This window comes from Gnatocerus cornutus, chromosome 5 (assembly GCF_029298725.1).
Source record: "Gnatocerus cornutus isolate USDA-ARS CGAHR chromosome 5, icGnaCorn1.1, whole genome shotgun sequence".
Taxonomy (NCBI): Eukaryota; Metazoa; Arthropoda; class Insecta; order Coleoptera; family Tenebrionidae; genus Gnatocerus; species Gnatocerus cornutus.
Genome location: NC_142237.1, coordinates 18,537,669 through 18,556,679, shown reverse-complemented (window position 1 = coordinate 18,556,679; position 19,011 = coordinate 18,537,669). Strand labels below are relative to the sequence as shown.

General features: G+C 36.6%; 1 protein-coding gene across 1 annotated transcript in view; it reads left to right on the top strand.

Moving 5' to 3' along the window:
* Window positions 1–19,011, top strand: part of LOC148175379 (midasin) — a 59,236-nt gene that overhangs the window by 33,280 nt on the left and 6,945 nt on the right. Inside the window, exons 13-16 of the mRNA XM_088037609.1 lie at window positions 14,333–14,474; window positions 15,651–15,868; window positions 15,919–16,130; window positions 16,584–18,945. Coding sequence (XP_087893735.1) covers window positions 14,333–14,474; window positions 15,651–15,868; window positions 15,919–16,130; window positions 16,584–18,945 — 2,934 coding nt within the window. The remainder of the gene's footprint in view (window positions 1–14,332; window positions 14,475–15,650; window positions 15,869–15,918; window positions 16,131–16,583; window positions 18,946–19,011) is intronic.

The window sequence follows — 19,011 nt, the reverse complement described above, 5'->3', positions numbered from 1 at the left end:
AACTTGAATGAGCTCCCGCGTTGTTGCTTACTAATTAATTCCCATAAAAGCGCTCCATAAAATTCTTCATTTTTAAAATTCTATAAATCGCCTAGCAAAATTTCCACATGTGTACATAAAAACGAGCTAATGACGCCATTAATAACAATTTTCTTTTTTGCCGGTGAGTCCTATCGGTTAATTACCTGCAAGTTTGTCTTCATGTCGCCGCGGTATTTATTTTTCCACTCTCCAAAGTGTACTTGTAAAAAATAATCTGGAGTCGAATTTGGTGGAAAATTTAGTGCCGATAAAAATGCCCTAAAGCCTCATTTCCACGGTCCGTTCTAGAGAGAACAGAATTTGATTTACGATGGAATTTGAGTTATTGCACCATATTTTGCGGTCAGAAAATTTGCAAATCCTATTGCACCCTTGGTTTACAATCCTCTGTTCCGATTCGGGCGGACAAGCTGGTTGAAACGCCGAACCACCACACGGACTGCTACATTTTATCGTAACCAAACAGTTTTAATTACTCCAAGTCTTTTAATTTGAACACTAATTTTTTATCATAATGTTTAAGGTTAACTTATATAAATGTGGATTCATTTTAATAAAGATGGCGATAAATGCAGATGAATATATTTATTTCCTGCATTGTAATTTACAGAATCATTGTATGGAAAAAGGTGGATAAATACAGGTAGGTTTCTTATCTATGTAAGTGAATTAACCCTTTTGAAGTAATTGACAGGCCTCTATATTCTTATGGATTTAGTTGGGTTTATTACCTGGAGAGTTAAGTTTTTTATTTGATCCTGTAAATTAAATCTGCTAAATAGATTTTAGTAGAATTTACTTACACAACATATCTACGAAATAAGAAACTTGAAGGATCAATGAAATTAAATAAATTCTGTACTGGTTCAACTCAACGAATCATCTTGTCTGTTCGACATCGGTTCGACGGACATTTCAATACAAAACCAAGACAGAACGGACAGAACCAACTTGTTCGTCCAACGTGTTATAATTTTTAGGAGAATTAAATAGCCACTGATCAAATACGTTATGTTTGATATTTGAGAATGACCTTAGATCTTATCATTTGAACTTTTTTTTGGCCATTTCAAAAGTTATAATCTGAAAACTGCAGCTACTATTTGATGTTAAATAACTTTCATTTTTACCAATCAATTGTCAGCAATCATGAAGTGCAATTAAAAAAAATTAATTAGGTTCTCTGCGTTTCGTCTCGGTTCTCTGTCGAACTGTCCGGTGCGTTCTGTCTTGGTTCTGTGTTGAAATGTCCGCCGAACCGATGTCGAACAGACAAGATGGTTCGTTCGTTCAGTTGAACTAGTACAGAATGTTCTTAAATTTGTTTCATTTTATTTATACTTCAAGTTACTTATTACGTGGATATGTCAGCTATGGTAATTTTGACTAATATTCAGAAAATTTAATTCATAGAACAAAATTAAAAATTTAAATCTTCAGGTAATATCTCTGACCAAAATCCAAAAGATTCAATTCATAGAACGCAGACCAAGCATACAAAAATCCCTGTTTTTCGAACGTACAAAATAATTTCATATGTTAGGTTCATTCTATGCGGCCAATTTTATTACTGTGCGTTCTGTGTTTTGTTCTGTGTTGAAATGCCGCCGAACCGATGTCGAACAGACAAGATAGTTCGTTCAATTAAAGCAGTAAACTTTATATTGTAGGTAAATTCTTATATAAACCGTGGTAAGTCAGAAAGTCAGAAAACAAAATTAAAAATTCAAATCTTCAGGTAATAAGTCGGACCAAATCCACAAAAATACTACCTGTCGGTTTCTTCAAAAGGGTAAATCCTCTCACAGAGATAAGAAACCTACATACCTGTATCCATTCACGCCTGTTTTCATACAATAATTTTGTATATTTCATTGCAATATTTAGCTTGATGTTAAAATAACTTCTCCACCAGTAAAATAATGTCAGGAATAATCAATTGAAATACAGTAACATTTTTTTATTCCTATTTAACGAGATTAATTATACAAAAATTCTGAAATGCATTGTTTATTGGAAGTTTTCTCCAAAGGAGCGGCTAATTTCAATTATTCTGTGCGTTCTGTGTTGAACTGTCCGGTGCGTTCTGTCTTGGTTCTGCGTTGAAATGTCCGTCGAACAGACAAGATGGTTCGTGCATTTAAACCAGTACAGAATGTTTATAAATTTATTTTATTTTATTTATATTTCAAGTTACTTAGTTCGTGGATATGTCTGGTATGTTAACTTTCACTAATATTCAGAAAATTTAATTCATAGAACAAAATTAAAAATTCAAATCCTCAGGTAATAACTGACCAAATCCACAAAAATACAGACCTGTCGGTTATTTCAAAAGGGTAAATCCACTCACAGAGATAAGAAACGTACCTACCTGCATTCATTCGCGCCTGTTTTCATACAATGATTCTGTACATTTCAATGCAGGAAATAAGTATGTTCATCTACATTTATCAGCATATTTATTAAAATTAATCCACATTTATGTGTTATTTACCTTATTAACATTATGAAAAAAAATTAGTGTTCAAATTAAAAGAATTGGAGTAATTAAAACTGTTTGGTTATCACCAAATGTAGCAGTCCGTGTGTTGGTTCGGCGTTTCAACCAGCTTGTCCGCCCGAATCGGAACAGAGGATTGTAAACCAAGGGTGCAATAGGATTTGCAAATTTTCTGACCGCAAAATATGGTGCAATAACTCAAATTCCATCGTAAATCAAATTCTGTTCTCTCTAGAACGGACCGTGGAAATGAGGCTTAAGCGTCCGTTAGTTACCCCATAAGTGTTTCATAAAACGGGCTTCGATTTTACCCTCATTTTACCTCAAGTATTCGTCGTCAAGTACAGATAAGAATTTTTTGTGCTGGCTCGTTGATCACCGCAAAGAAGCCACTTTGTTTTCATTAGAGAAACTCCTACATATAATGTTATCAATCACAATCAATTCTAGAAGTTGTCGATTTGAATGTCAACAGAGGCGGGCGGCTTTAAACGCTTCACCACATGTCGATTTTTGTGCACCCAGCAGACGTGATAAAATCTGAAATTTATAACGATAGATCGTCAATAAATACCAAGAAGACTGTTCTTAATAAGATAATGGAATCTGAAAAGCTCTCCTCGCTAATTTCTCCCGATCACTTAGTCACGACCCGCCACTGGAACATCTCGCTACAGTTTCCTTCCATTTGCATGGAAAGTACACTCGGAAATGCTAATAGGAATCACACATATCGATCTTATTGGAAAACAACCGGCGCTTCGTGTTTAATTTTCAACCGCTTTATAGCTTGTCGAAGTGAAATGAGTCACCACGAGATTAACAAGATTACCGAAATTTCTTAACGAAGTTAAAGAAAGATTCCACGGCCTGGGCTAGAAATAGCATCAAAGGACAAAAACAGATTTGTCAAACTCGTCCCGGCTTGTATAGACAAATAAAACCGAACGTTCCGGTTTTGTTCGCTTTTACGAGAGTTTTACCTTTAGTCTTTTTGTGCAGGAATTAGGCGTTGACGTCAGAGATTGACCGATTTTTTGTTCCTTTCTGAGCGGCTGAAACTTAAAACTTCAGTTTGCGCGATATCATTTGATAGCATTTTTTGTTGAAACCCTAATTGTGCAAAGTTACGAACTGAAGCCTTCGCATAATATAAATAAATGGGTTTCCCGGATAACCGGTTTTTACCAGAAAACAACTCTAATTCGTGCGGAAATATTGAAACAGGTTTCCAACAATTGGTTTTCATAATCTCTGTTTCCCGGTGATGCGGGCTAATTTTCATATCACAATGGCAAAACTTTGGTTTCCGAACTAGTATTTTGATCGTAATTACTTTCGAGGGAAATTACATGTTTACGCGTAATTATCCAAGTAATTGAGTGGGTATTTATACAACAATGTCATAAAGTGAAAATTGTGGATCCGCCGGTTTATTTATTTTCAATTTCGGCGTGCATTGGTCACTGTTTTCATTAGATTCACACTCAATTATCTGCATTTCGGGGAAAACATCTCTGCACATTTGAAACGATATTAAAAAAGTCGCAACTATCCTGGCGCATCCACCATTTTTAACTATGACATAAAACCGAGATATTTTTACGAGAAAATATGAAAGCACCTGAAATAACGAAATTCCTTGTAAACTCAGAATAAAGAATCGAGTTTCTATTTTTAACATCGCCAATAAATCCAATCTCTATTTGTGATCTTTCCCGATTTACGGCGTTTATTATCACCGCAATTCTCGTGGGGGAAATTGAATCAATGTATGGTATTATTATTAAGATAAATTTATGGAGGCTGCGGGAAATTCTTCAGTTTGGCTGTTTTTCCCGTATTTTTATTCCGCCCTTGTCTTTCGATGATACAGTTCAAGGGAGAGTTGTACGTGAGCACTGCCCAGAGGTCGACGTTCCAAAAAAACATATTTCTAACAAGATTGATCGTATTTACTTAAGCAACGGCCTTTTTTTAACATTTCGTGTAGAAATTCTGGGGAGTTTGCCGATCCTGACATGATACTAAAAGTTCGAGGAGATCTTGACATTCTAATAAGTAAATAAACGACCACGGAAAATGACATGAAAAGAAGCGTTTTTTCCTACATTTCGTGTTTTGTTTGAAGATCCAATTCCGCGTGTGAAAAGGAATTATTTCCCGACAATTGTGACGTAAGATGGCAAGAAGCAAACTGAAAAATTATGATGGATCGTGCTTTCTAATGGAAATTTGACAATGACAGTGCGATTCGTGAATGGATACGAGGGGAAAGTCGTTATTAAAACTTCCCGGTGAAAATTCCCCAAGACGTGGATCAGACAACATTAAAAACTTTTCGTGAAATAGGTTATGGCAGCTAATTCTGCAGCTCGATGATTAATGATGGTACTCTTAAAGAAAATCCCATTTCGGAAAAGTTCGAGGGGACAAAAACACAGTTTCCGGGACAATGCGATTAAATTTTCTAATAACTAGAGTTAGTTGAAGAAATCGGTGAAACACACTGACGTTGAATAAGAGGGGGATTCTTGTGGTCTTATTAAATAAAGGAGATCGAAAACTCGCGCAGCAGGCACGGATATAGAGAAATAGAACTATTTATAATCCTTAATTGTGGCATATTTCATTGAGAATAATAGGAAAGATGATTGCCTGAAACGAAAAATTACATAAAGTGAGAAAAAGCGGCGCCTTTTAGCAACTGGACAAAGCAACAAATTTTTGCTTCTGTCTCATTTAAATGATAAAGGAATGTAATGTTGAGATTTTTATGAGAAGCTTTTAGAGATAATGTAGAGCTGGCATTTTTACACAACACGATATCAGGGATTGCACTTTTACATAAATACCACGAAAAGTGAGCTTATCCTCGCCGCAGAAATTATAACACATAATGTGATAATTTTCGCATTCAATTACACCCTCACACAACTTGTTTTCGGGCCTTAGGAGTGTTGTTACACATCGGTTAATTACCAATTAGAAAATGGAGTAACTACAGCTAACTCATTAATTATTTCACGTCATAAACTTACTCACAACCTGCCTCGTGGGCTTAATACAATCCTGGCGCCATTACGTTACAAAAATCAACTTTGGAGTTAAATCAGCAGATATCGTTCGTGACTAATAAAGCTAGAGATTTGTTTCATGCAGTCTCCGCTCTAATATAATGAACGTTCGCTCCGAACATGACCCAGTCATAAGTTTATCGTTGTTAGACCCGCCCTTTGTCGTTCCGACTTTTTGGGATTATTACCACAAACTAAATTCCCATCGTAATTATTGTAGACGCAGCCGTTGTTGACGTATAAATTTATTATTATGTAAATTGATGCGAATGAGGATCAGAAAGAGACACTCGATCGAAGGAAAACATAGTCATACATTATGCATCCGGTATTTGCTTGCGCTCCGGGATCAAAGTTCCAAAATTTTGATTTATATCACACAATCAGTTGAGGAAACAAGAAGCAAAACGGAAATCGATGGAAAAGTTTGCAGTGTAAACATCTGAGGCGATTATCGTTTAGTCTTGATTTTACACTAGTGCGTTCAATTCGATACTTATCGGATTTACAGACGGTTAGCTTTTACTCACCTCAGGTATTCGTCAGGTTGATAATGGCCTTTTTATGACCATTAAAGCAGCCGTACAAACGTTAAGAAAATTTATGGAGAAAGAGTGAAATCTATGCAACAAAGTCTACTTCAAACGAATTAAATTTCCAACGAATTATTCTTCCCTCAAATAATTGCCGTGTCACACGTTTGCCAGATCCCGAGTCCGGTAACTGATGCCCGAATATTTTTCACTGTAAAAAGATGATTTTTATCCTCATTACTCTTTAAAGATAAATGGTTTAGCGTTTCTTCATTTCACATCAGAAAGTCGGTTTCATGCCGAATGAAACAAAAATTAAATTAGCGAGAGCTGAACTTAATATTCACTATTTGAAGCAGGAGCCTGAAAAAGTGCTGCGGTAAGAAATACAAATAAAATAATCAAGGAAATTTCCCAGAAAAAGAGTTTTCTTATGTTATCGATATTCTCGGTTACTCCTACTTCCGAGATTGATTCAGAAACTTCGTTAGATTTGTTCGGAAAACTTGTAGAAACATAATAGGGAATTTAGAAGGAAAGCTAACCTAGTTGTTTGAAGACAAAATTTACAACAAATTGTTGAAACATCAAGCATTTCACCGCAAGTGGAATTTATAGTGCTTCAAGTAATTTACTTTATCGGGTTTAATCTACACTGTTTGCACAAAACTAGGATTTTATCGCGATGAAACGTTTGCACATTTCCTTTCAAATATGACGTCGAAATCTGCGCGTATTTACCCGACAAAAATCCAGAATAAATGCGCTTTAGAAAGCTAATGTCTTTCAGGATGTCTATCGTCGTCGTCGATTAAACCTTTACATCGATAAAACTTATGCAACATATTTTACTGACAGGAAGACAGATGCGGTATGGTTATAATAAATTGCCGCAGGTTTTTCAGGGAGCGATAAAAAACATCACTGGATTTTAATAAATAATGAACAATAGCAAGAGAGAATATGTTGTTAGAGTTGATAAAATGGTGCGCTATGTTGTTTATTTCGTCATATTTTATTTTATTTGTCATTGGGTTGTGTAAACACTTAATTAAACTTTTTTTCTTGTTATATTTCGCTCTGTACGACCGCGACAGATAAATTTCTTAAATCTGGGATTTTATGCCGTCTATTATTTCAGCCGCAAAATTCTTTTATTATCCTGCAATGTCAGTGTCCTACGCTTGCACTAATCCTTGTGGATCACAGCCAACGACATTAAACTGAAATCACGTCGATGACATCGAGTTTACTGCCGCGACACCATTTTGTGAAATTCTAAGGTATTAATCAAGCGAAACAGAAAAAATGGACGCATTTATCAAAAGGTATATAAACGTAGATCCTTAAAACGCGCGATTTGAATACATTTTTAAAGCTTTGGAGGGATCCTTTCCGGTATTTTCGCTAGCCCACTCACGTTTTCGTATTCATTGTCCTCGGTATTACCACACACGCTTTGTATTGTTTTCTAGAAAGGACATTGTAACAGGATTGCGTAAGAATTTTAAATGAATTTGTTGGGATTTTGTACAAATGTCGGCTAATGTGGTTTTCAAAGGGTTTGAGTGTTTTAGAAAGCATGTTGTTTTAATGAAAATATGAATTTTTCTTTGTGGAAATCCCCGGATTCAATTACAGGGATGTGATCAAAATACGGACTTTGGTGGATGCGTTGCGATTTTTATGTAAAATCTACAATTTGACTGTATAAACCTCAATTTGTCCCTGCAGTTTTTCCGTAGAAAAAGTTAATTCCTATTTGCATGTCAGACACTTTCCCAATCCCTGCAAATTCTCGGCACAACGTCATGCACATCTCTTCAATGATTAATTAATCCTGCAAGTGGTGTTAAACAAGTTTCAAATTTAATTAAACCGAGTTTATACTTCACACACGAGAAATTAAAAATGTTAAAATGTTGAAGGAGTCAGGTTTATCTAGGATCACTTAAAACCCGATTCTTTTCGGTGGGAACAAAAGCTGAGTCGTGGCATGATTGATTGCTGCTGCAGAACAGCGACCAGTGATCGATGTCCGGATGGAACAATGGAAATAATGAACAATAATTCGTTGGACTATTGTGTTGCTGGGGCTGTTTTATCTAGCGGAGTCTTACAAAAAATAGAGATTTATGTGGGACAGGCCTGCCGTTAATTGCATCGGGTTGGCAAAGTTGCGTGAAATTTTTGACTGAAAAGTGACTATTAAGCACCTGCAAACAGTAATTAAGTATTCCGTGATTTCAATTTTAAATTTGCGAGGTTTTGTGCCTCTGTAAATACAAAACGATTCTCGGAGACGCTTTGAGATTTTCCATTTCTTTGAATTTTACTAGACAAGTCTCTGGGTGCTCATTTCACTATCAAAACGTTTTGAATGTAAATTGTGTAAACTTTATTAAATATGTCGTCTATGGAAATGTTACTTCAACCCAAACCTCAATTGTAAATTTTACATGAAATTGCGGCAACGAAGGACTCACTTTTATGGACTCCGCAATAAAACTTATTTTAATGTGGTCATAATAATATCATTGGTGTTAATATGTTTACCGGAAATTAAATTTAACAAACAACTCAGGTATCGGCTTCCGGGATAATTTATTTCATAGCAGTATATTTAAAACCTCTCAAGAAAGGAATTTAATTATTTTACGGCGGGGGAATTTGGTGGGTTTTCACTCACCAAACTACCCCTGTTGGGTTTTTGTGGCGAAATTGTTTTTATTGGTCCATTAAAAATTAAAAACGGACGTCGCCATCATGTGCATATTTTATTTCGAAAGAATAATTAAATTCTAGTCTGGTAATGTCTGCACGAATGCACGATTTTTGTCATGAAAACGGATATCGTAAAATTCGCTTTAATCTCTAAATTGCAGTTTATATGACAGATAATCCCAGGAAGTAGCTTTGTTCGCGGCTATTCCCATTTTTGTCGTAAACAAAAATGTCTACAAATTCGCAGATTCTCAGCTTATATTTTTCAGACGTCGCACTGCAACTATTTTTAAAAAATTATAGGCGAACATTTATTTTCGATTCTTCGATGCTTGTTCTCTTAAGCATCTTTTTACAGTTTATTTGCTATAAAGCCGTTTATGTCGGTTGTCAACAATACCGTAACCCAATTTTTATTAATTAAAACATTTAGTCTATTTATATATTTTATGCTTGTTTTGAAGAGCTCTTTTGCGTGTTTATTCTGTGGTTAACTGCCCCTTAAGAGGATTATGTTCGGAAAATGATGGTATAATTAAAAACTGCACAGAAACAAACAAAAACTGTAAAAAAACGAGAATTCCGGAAAAAATATTCATCGAAATATGTCGGTTTGCCTTGAAAAATTCGAAATATGTCGGTTTGCCTTGAAAAATTCGAAATTTTTAAACCGGCAACAAAAGGACGAGAGAAATGGCAAAAACGGCATCTTTCTATCTGTCGTAGTTTCCAAGCTATGATGCATACATTTTCGAATCTTTAAAAATCGACCCTCTGGCGACAACCCCAAAATTTAATCAGCCATTACCCAGTTATTTGTTGCCGTACGGGAAAAATTAACACAGTTTTGAATTCTGCATTAAATGAACCTCAATAACGTTAGCTTCTTTAACAAATAAACAAGATATTGACCAATTTTTTTTTTGAGGTGATTTTTAAGGAACTTTTTTGGGGTGAAAACGACAAAAAATATTGTTGAGTTTAACATCAATCGAAAGAGCAGCTCGGGCTCTATCAACTAGCAAAATCTCAAATCGGTAGGTCAAATATTTTTCGAGTGACGGTCAAGAAAACAAAAATTTAAAAATTTTCTTTTGAATTTTTTTCCGACTATCATCGGACTCTAAGCAAGAAAAGCCGGAGAAAGACGGTGGAGATGATTCACTATCTGAAACTTTAGTCACTCATAACTTACAATTAGTTATTTATTATTATACGTCGATTTTGAGAACGGATTTGAAATCGGCGTAAAATTCTGCGTAAAAAGAGTACTCTAGAACTTAAGTGTGCTCCAAAAATTAGCGAAATATTGACCGAAGTTGATTTACATAGTTTTCTAAACGTAGTTCTGGAGATCTGGAGCACTAAAAATTCCGGAAAATACCTTAAATTAATTTAAGAATGAAAAACGAAAAATTGATTCATATAACATGTAGTCGAGGTATCGGAAAACCTTAACAATTCTTTCTTTATACCAGTAATAACCTTACAATGCAATGGAGGGTGTAAACCGAATCGTAAACTTTTTGATGTTAATAAGGTGCACAAACATACATTGTAGACCACTGGAGAGAAAAAAATCCTCAATGTCTTATTTTCCAATAAGAGTTTCCTCCGGCGTCGTCCTCAATGTCCCCAAAAAAACAAAACAACCGCTCGTAACGGTAATGAAACCTCCTCGAATGTAAGAAATTAATCAAACTTTCGAGCACCCTAAAAAATTACACAATCGCCTGTGAAAATATCCGGACAAGATGTGGCAATCGCTCACCAAAAAAAAAGTGTGCAAAAAATTCGTCCCTAAACCACTCTCACGTAAACTTTATTGCCGGCGCATTTTTGAACATCGACATAAAATCCACAACAACGGTTTTGACGCACTTATTGCTGTTCTTTCACGGCGAATTTTATCTATTACGATTTCCTTGACCGCCGGGCTGGAATTACGAAAGTGTCGGAGCTTTTGTTTCCTAAGATTAAGCTCAACAATGCGGTGAAATAACAAGCAATTAGGCTGCTCGCTACATCAATTATCTACTGAGTACTCTGTAATATTCAATTGTGCAGTATCGAGATAATTTCGGTACGTGTGTGCTTACGCCAGATTCGTAATTGAGAGGATGTGGGCAATGTGTTAATTACACGACATTATCGGACAATGTGAGACTAATCAGGTGGATAATGGGTGAGTAGATGGGTAAATATTACTGTATTGGGAAATACAACACGGGGATTAATACAAATGGATGGTTAAGAGGAAGGTGAAAAATGGTGGATGCGCCACTGCTAAAATCATCAACTTGAGTCTAGTTCCTTTCATTAAAGTCATGAACTCTTGCTATGAGTTTCACACTAAAGATGTGTTGATAAAGCGGAATACTGTCTTGGTCGTTTTGATACGGGTATTCCTCCTAGATGATAAGCTTCTATACAAGCTTGTTTTGCAATTCATTGTTAATAGTTTGGACTAAAAATTCGCATTGTGCTTTTCTATTTTCCTCCATTACCATCTTTGATTAATTGTTGCGCAGAACTTGACAATGTTCTGTATTTATAAAGTTTTGATAATGGAGATATATTGCTTGTTTGTCTTTAAAATGCCTGAAGTCTGCACCCCTTATCTCGAAAAAATAAACCTCTATAGTGTGTTTGGTGTTTTTTCATACCGATGAGATTATTGTTTAATACCACTTGCTCGGAATGTTTGACGGAGCGAGATATTACGTCCAGATTGATATTTCTTTGTTGTTTTTTCGCTCGAATTCCCGAGATGTTTATTTTGAGAATTACATTACGAAATAACATTGTTTTGAGAGAAAACTCGAAACGGGTCAGCTAATTTACAAAATTGACAGTGATGCAAAATGGGATTTTGTTTCAGATCATTAGGTGTGAATATTGGAAAGTTGATTCGTTTGTCAATTTACATTACATATTGTGTTGCTAAATGGGACTGTCTGAAAAACTAAATTTATCAACTACCAACACAAGTGTAAAGCATCAATTTTACAATCTATGAAAATCGTTAATTAAAACCCCCTGCCAGTTCAAACAAATCCCTCAAAGGATCGTGAACAGACACCAGTCAAAAAGATAACTCCATCAACGTGTTGAAATTAGTGTGCCATCATCCGAGATAATGATTCTGTGTGAAATCAACCCCGTTTAAAAGCTTTCTGTTTTTTACAAATTAACACGTGTTTCAACGGTTCCGGATTTCCACGGATTCATGTTTATTTCTGCATATTTACGCGCGGATATTGGAAGCTATGCTTGACCTGACCACTCATTGCTTCCGTGGGATTTTGTAATATGTGTCTGAAGTGTTGATGACGGGCCCTAACATTTAGACGCCGTCGAAAAAGCGAAGATGATCTCGAGAACACGTCACACATCACCTTCTTATCCATTTATAAGCTTATAAACCTCTTTCGGGCGCGGATCATTCGTTCTGAGAGCGATTTAGGCGGAATTTTGCTGAAAGGGGTATTGTATACATTAGCTGATATTATTCAACCATCACTTGGGGGAGTTAATGACGGGGTGTCCGGTTATTCATTGCTCAAGGGCGGATTTTATGGGTGAACATATTTAGAATGTTGTACTTGATTTTCTGTTTTTTTTTTCTTCACGATTTTACGAACTGATTAGAATTGAAATCGAATGTTTCTATAATTCAGAGTCTAGAGAAATTAGAGAATTTTTTTTAGATTTGTTATAAATTTCAGAGCTTCTAAAAAATTCGAAGAATCTAAACGACCTAATTGGTCTAAAAAACAGAATTCAAAACATAGATTGAAGGAATCGATAATATTAAATCTGGAAAATCGATGTTGAACTCAATTTCAACAAGAGCACAATTACATCGATCTCCAATACATCGGAGAAAACATCGATTTTGAAAAATAATAAATAAAAAAACTCAATATAGCATAGTTCATTGTGAAAAACAAAAATAAATAAAATTCTTAATAAAGCAACAAAATAATAAGCAAATACGAGAAAAACAAAATTAAATAAAAACCTTAAGTAATAAACAAAATAATAAGTGAATAAATTATAAAAAAAATAACAAATTCAAGATTAATAAGAATAAACAAAATTTTAAAATATAACTCCCTTTGATTAAATTTCTTCTTTATAAATATCACCAAAATTAAGAGTGTAAAATAAAATACATACATCGAAACCGCAATATCGATTTTTAATGATACATCGAAAATAAAAATATACAGGGTCTGGCAACACTTGTGTCCACTCCAAAATCGCGAGGGTTTGTGATATCAACGTCTAATTATTTTTTTTTTTAATATGAATGTGTTAAAAATATCTCAGTTGTTATTTTAGATTCAGTGCAAATTGTCTTCAAAATGTGAGAAAAAAATGCTGTTTTATCAAGTTAGTTTCTACGTTTACGTTTACACCCATCTGTCAACATCTTGTGTCACAAATGACATCTATCCTTTGGTTCGCTTCGGATTGTAACAAAAGTCTTACTTGGTAAAATTGTCGCTTTGTCGATGTTAATTAACAAATTCTGGTGTCCATAAAGTGCAACATGCTTGTGTTAATCAAAATTAACCTTTATAAGAGTGAATGAATTGACTTGTGAAATTTTGGTGTAAACGTAGTTTGCCACTGCGCTGTCATAATTTTGAAAGCTAACTTGATAAAACAGGGTTTTCTTCGCAAATTTTAAACACAATTTGTATTAGATTTAAAATAAAAACTCAGATATGTATTTGTATCACAGTTATGATGAAAAAAATTGAATTCGCGAATTTTTCCGCAAAAACTCAAAAATCGCTAAAAATTATACTTCTTAGGCGTCGCGACGCCAACCAAACGGTATAAAAAATAAATTTTTGCGCCAGCTTCTAGAGCTTTGTCAACTATGAGCGTATGCAAAGTTTCAAAATTTTATCTTTAAAATTAAAGACGATTTTAGGGGTGGACACAAGTGTTGCCGGACCCTGTATGTATTAAAAATCGATATAAAAGTCCCAGATTTAGATAATATACACATAAGAAATTGGAAGTAAAAGAAAAGTGAAGAAGTTAAATAGAGAAAAAGAAAGTTTCAAACGTAAATATGAAAAGAAAGCCTTTAGTATTTGAGGATCTGAAGGACTGAGGGATTTAGGAACAGGAATTTTGTAAAAAAATCGAATAACTTGAAAAATGTTATTCTCCATTTACAACATATTTTCGTACAATTTCCTGTTTTTATTCATTACAACTGCCGCTGCGAGGTTATCAGTTCCACAGATATGGCATTGGCAATACCATTGCGGCAAACTCGTAAATTCGTCAATAAAATTATACTACCCTGCACCCTCAAAAATTTAAATATTCGAAATATTTCCACGCAATACCCAGTTATGTCTTTTCCTTAATCCGCTTCATTTATCCCGTCCCACTTTACAATTTATTCACTTAACTCTTCTTTTCAGACTGATTACACTCGACATTTAGAAGAGATCGTGAAGCAAACAGAACAAGTCCTGCTAGAAAGCGTACGAACCCGACTCGTAAAAGCTCGACCTTGCACCGAATTACTCCGCCTTTGGAAGGGTTACTCGAACGTGGATTCTGGTAAGAAAGTTTCCTTTTTTACAACAACATAATGTCGTCAGAAATGGCAGTTTTTCCTTTTTCACGATGCTTTAAAATTCCGGCCACAAAACTGCGAGATTGCGATACTATAAATCAGCTCGGCCACACTGACAGAGAATTTTAATATCAACGTTTTTTCATTAAAGTTGAAGCTCGGTGCTTGCTGCCAATTGGATCTCGTTTTTTTGCCTAGTTTGGTAACGTGCGAGGAAACGTGTAATTGATTTTTCTTCAAGAGTCTAATCAGGACGAGAAAACGGATACGATTTTAATACTTTCCAGGGCCGGAGTTTACATAAATGTACGCGGGAGACGTGCCGAAAATCACAATCTTTTGCTAGATTAGCTTTACAAACTGGCTTATCGTGCACGTGCAGTTAAAACTTGGTTTTAAAAGAGGATTATCGGAAAATGAGCTAAAGTTAAACAGTAATTAATTTCGAAAAAAAATGGTGGATGCGCCGTCGCAAGAAAAAGGCCATCAGTGTTAAAAATAGCCGAAACGGATTCCATAAATCCTGGAAGAAGTTGGCACTTTCCTCGATTTATTTGAAATGTATCTCATGCAGAACATGGCGTGTCAAATTTATTATCACTGCACTCTGCATTTCAGTTTTCCTTTATCGATTTTATCAGTTGCATTGTGTATCAGACGTGGGAAAATGCCTCTACACGTAATAATTTATATTAATCGCTATCTTTTCCGGGCGATAAATTCGGTCCGGTCTTAAGAAAGATATACGCTTGGTGGTAATAATAAACAGCGTTTAAAGCCGATCAATGCGGAATTTGATTTTACTTGTATAATTGATTACGCTTTGATAGTTCTAATTTCGCACCTGAGTTTAATCGTAGACATCCATCATCGCGCCCCGTTACATTTCCAACGTAATAATGCCATGTATAAATTATACAACTGAACATATCACGGCTTAGCCAATAAGCATATTGTCATAAGGGGAATTAATTAAATCTCAAAAGTGGATTTATTTATGCATGCGCCCCCTGCTTAGTCGTGTAAAATTAACGAATTTCCACGCTCTGTTTTTGTAATACCAATAAATTTGAAAATTTATGATCCCATGCTAAATCCGCCATGAATATTGAATTCGAAATCCAATTATTACCATGTTGAGCATAACATTTCTATTTCAGACACCCAAGCGCAAACTATGGAAGAAGAAACGAAATTGTTTCTGAAAAAACTTGATGAATTGGAAAAGATCTGGGATGTCCTCTGCGAAAGTGACGAGGAGAAAAAATCCATACATGTTTTGCGGAATAAAGCTGAGAAAATGAGATTGTCGGTAATAAATGAAGGGTCTTTGAATGCCGGCGGCAAGTTCGAATGGGTAGATTCCGTTTTGATAAAAGTATAGATGATAAGCGGTGTTAAATGTACGTCTTAAGAAATTGATTTCAGTGCTTACAAGATGGATCGTGGTTACTCGTCGATAATGTTAACCTGTGCAGTGCCGCCGTTTTGGACAGACTTAACGCGCTTTTAGAGCCGAAAGGCGTTTTAACGGTGAGCGAAAGAGGCGTGAATGCCGATGGACGGATGGTCGAGGTCGTTCCACATCCCGATTTTAGGCTCTTCTTGACGATGGACCCCAAAAACGGGGAGATTTCTCGGTAAGTTTCAATGCGACACTGTTTTAATTATCCTTCTAGTGTTGATACGTAAAGCTCTCATGAAAACTGATTACCATAATCTAATATCCTCGAAATGCGTCTTAATTATTCTTAACAGACAGTATGCTCGGTTCCGCGGAATAAAATCTTGAAATGAATCGTAAAACTGAAACGCGAATTTATGAAGTCGATATTTCACGGCTTTGATGGGCACGTAATTGTAGAGTTATTAGAAAAATGAATAAGAGGCACATCGCTCGTTTCGTTGGCGAGAAAAGCGAAATTAGCGCGGGAATAAAAACCCATCAAAATCGTTCGATACAACAATTCGTTCGGCACATGAAAGGGCCGCGTTTAATTTCGGGAAATGGAATTCGAGTTATTTCCACATTCGCGCTGGAAAAAATGTGTTTTATTTAAAACTTTCGCATTAATTCGCTTGAATTTATTTAGGGCGATGAGAAACAGAGGCGTGGAAATTTACATCTTGAGCGAAAAAGAAACAGGCCGGAGGAATGCTCTCGACACGAAAAGCTTAATAAGTCGAAAGGGGTTGAGAAATATGAGCCACATCGATTCCTTGTTGCATTTACATGATTTCGTTTCCGATTTGATTCTGGGAGAAAAACCAAACACGAATGAGTTACTGCGGGCGTCCGCTTTAATTTCCCAGCAACTTCGACACGGCGTCGATGAGGTCCGAGCTTTCGCCACGACGATGATGGAGATTTATTACAAGACGAGATCTTCGATGGAGTTCAGCTGCAACGACTTCGAGTCGGTCATCATCAATGAAATTAGAAACGTTTTGAGTGGTAATGACGTGTTTTGTGATGACGTGACGATGAAAACGGACAGATTGCATGTTTCTTCCGATCTGGAGAAAATTAAGCAGCAAGCCACTTCTTTGAGACAGCTGGTGCCGCGGGAGAAACTTCCAGGGCGTATTAATAATCGGATGAAATATTTGTTGATTAATTTCTACGGCATTAGCAGCGCCGAGGATTTGCAAATCCGCTTTCGTTATTTTAGTAATTTATTAAGTGATGAGTGTTGCGATTTGTTCGCGACCTCCGAAGCACTGTATAAATTTGTTACGAGTTTCCCTCTCGTTAAGGACTTTCCGGGAGATTGTGGGTGGGTTGCTGAGACGAGGTATTTGGGGAGGAATCAGTTCAGGAGTAACAGGTTCATTTTGGGACTGCACGTAATCGCCGGGTTTAAGAAGGAGCAGCTGGAGAGCACAGAAAAGCAAGGACAGGTGTCTCTGAACGAGTACGTCAGAAGAAAACGGAAAAACCTCGTCGAAGATCAGTTCGACGACGTCCTCGTCGACAACTTCCTGGATTTAATTGAAGAGTACAACCAGTTTTTACTCGCGGCTCTGAAGGAGAACGTCGAACTTGGGAACGAAGACGTCGTTCAAATCCTCGAGTTGTTGACGTGGAGGTTCATTTTTTACCGATGTTCCTTGGTGAACGTGCAACGGATTGATCGCCGCCAACGCCACCTCATAGTAACGTCACTGAAAGTACACTACCGGTGGTTTCTTAAGTACTCTGTCGAGAAAGTTAAGGTGTTGCTGAACTCCGAGTTCCCGTCAAAACTGAGCGCGATTATTCACAGCATCAACGGGAGTCTGGAAAAACAGTTTTCACTCCTCCACAAGTTCAGCAGGAGTTTCCAGAAGTCTGATTATCATCCTCCGCCGAAAGTCTCCGCCGCGGAAATCGAGTTTTCTGTGAGTTTCCGAGAAGCTGTGAACCAGACGAAGCCGCGACACCAATTGATCGCTCTGGGTCTAGACGACACTGACTTGGAGACACGTAAGAAGCTTCTGAAGTCGCTTGAAGACGACGTCATTGAAAAACCGACGGAAGTGCTTCCAGTGATTGAACACCTGGTGCAGTTGTTGCTCAAACAGGCGATACTTTCTCCGAGCGACATTGCGACAAACTCTGAAGAGTTCAAGTCGTGTCCGAGTCTCCCCGTCGAATTGGTCACCAATCTAGTGAATTACAGTAAATCGGGTGACTTGAGGTTAACCCATGCGCTGCTGAGGACATTTTTCGTGTATATGACTCCGGTTTTACCGCAAAATGAGGTCATGTCGGGGTTCAGTCCGGTATTAATGTATCATTTATGTCATTTACTAATGGACACTACCAGCGGTAGCGTAACCAAATTTGGTAATTTCAGACAGCTGATGAAACAGCATAACCAATTGAATTTGACGTTGTGGCGGAATTTACAACAGCTACAACACCGGAGCTATGATTATCTACAAAACGAGCGCAAATTTATCTCTAATCGTTTCCAATTATTCGTCGCTTCTCTTTGTGAAAGTTTGAATATTCAAACCGATGTCAATCAATTAGTAAAAGTTTGTTGGCAACAATTATCGGCGTCGTGCGACTTGAGCAAATCTTTCATGCGACATTTGAGTAGTTCCGTTGAGAATTACTCGAATTTGAGCGAGTGTCGGGACTTCCATGAGAGTCTTCTTCTCGTTTATAACATGCACATGGAAGTGAGCTACGCTAAAGCCATCTTGAACTCGAGATTACCCTTAATAGACCCTTCGGCAAAGAAAACCCTAAAGAAGAAATATTGTGTTGAAACCATCAGTAATTTCGAGGATTTAAGAGATAGTTTCCTTAATGCCAACGAAGTTTATAGTGGCAATGACCGAACTTTGCATCCACATTACAAGCCCGTGTTGGAGGCGATTAAAACTTTGCGCACTAAAAATGAGGAGCTGGGGACCTACGTCGCCGTCCGACCCAAGGAAGTGCTCTACGACGACGTCGTCAAGGTGAGTCAATTTTTTATAATTAATTATGGATAAGAGTCACTTGTGAACAACCGTAAATGTACGTAA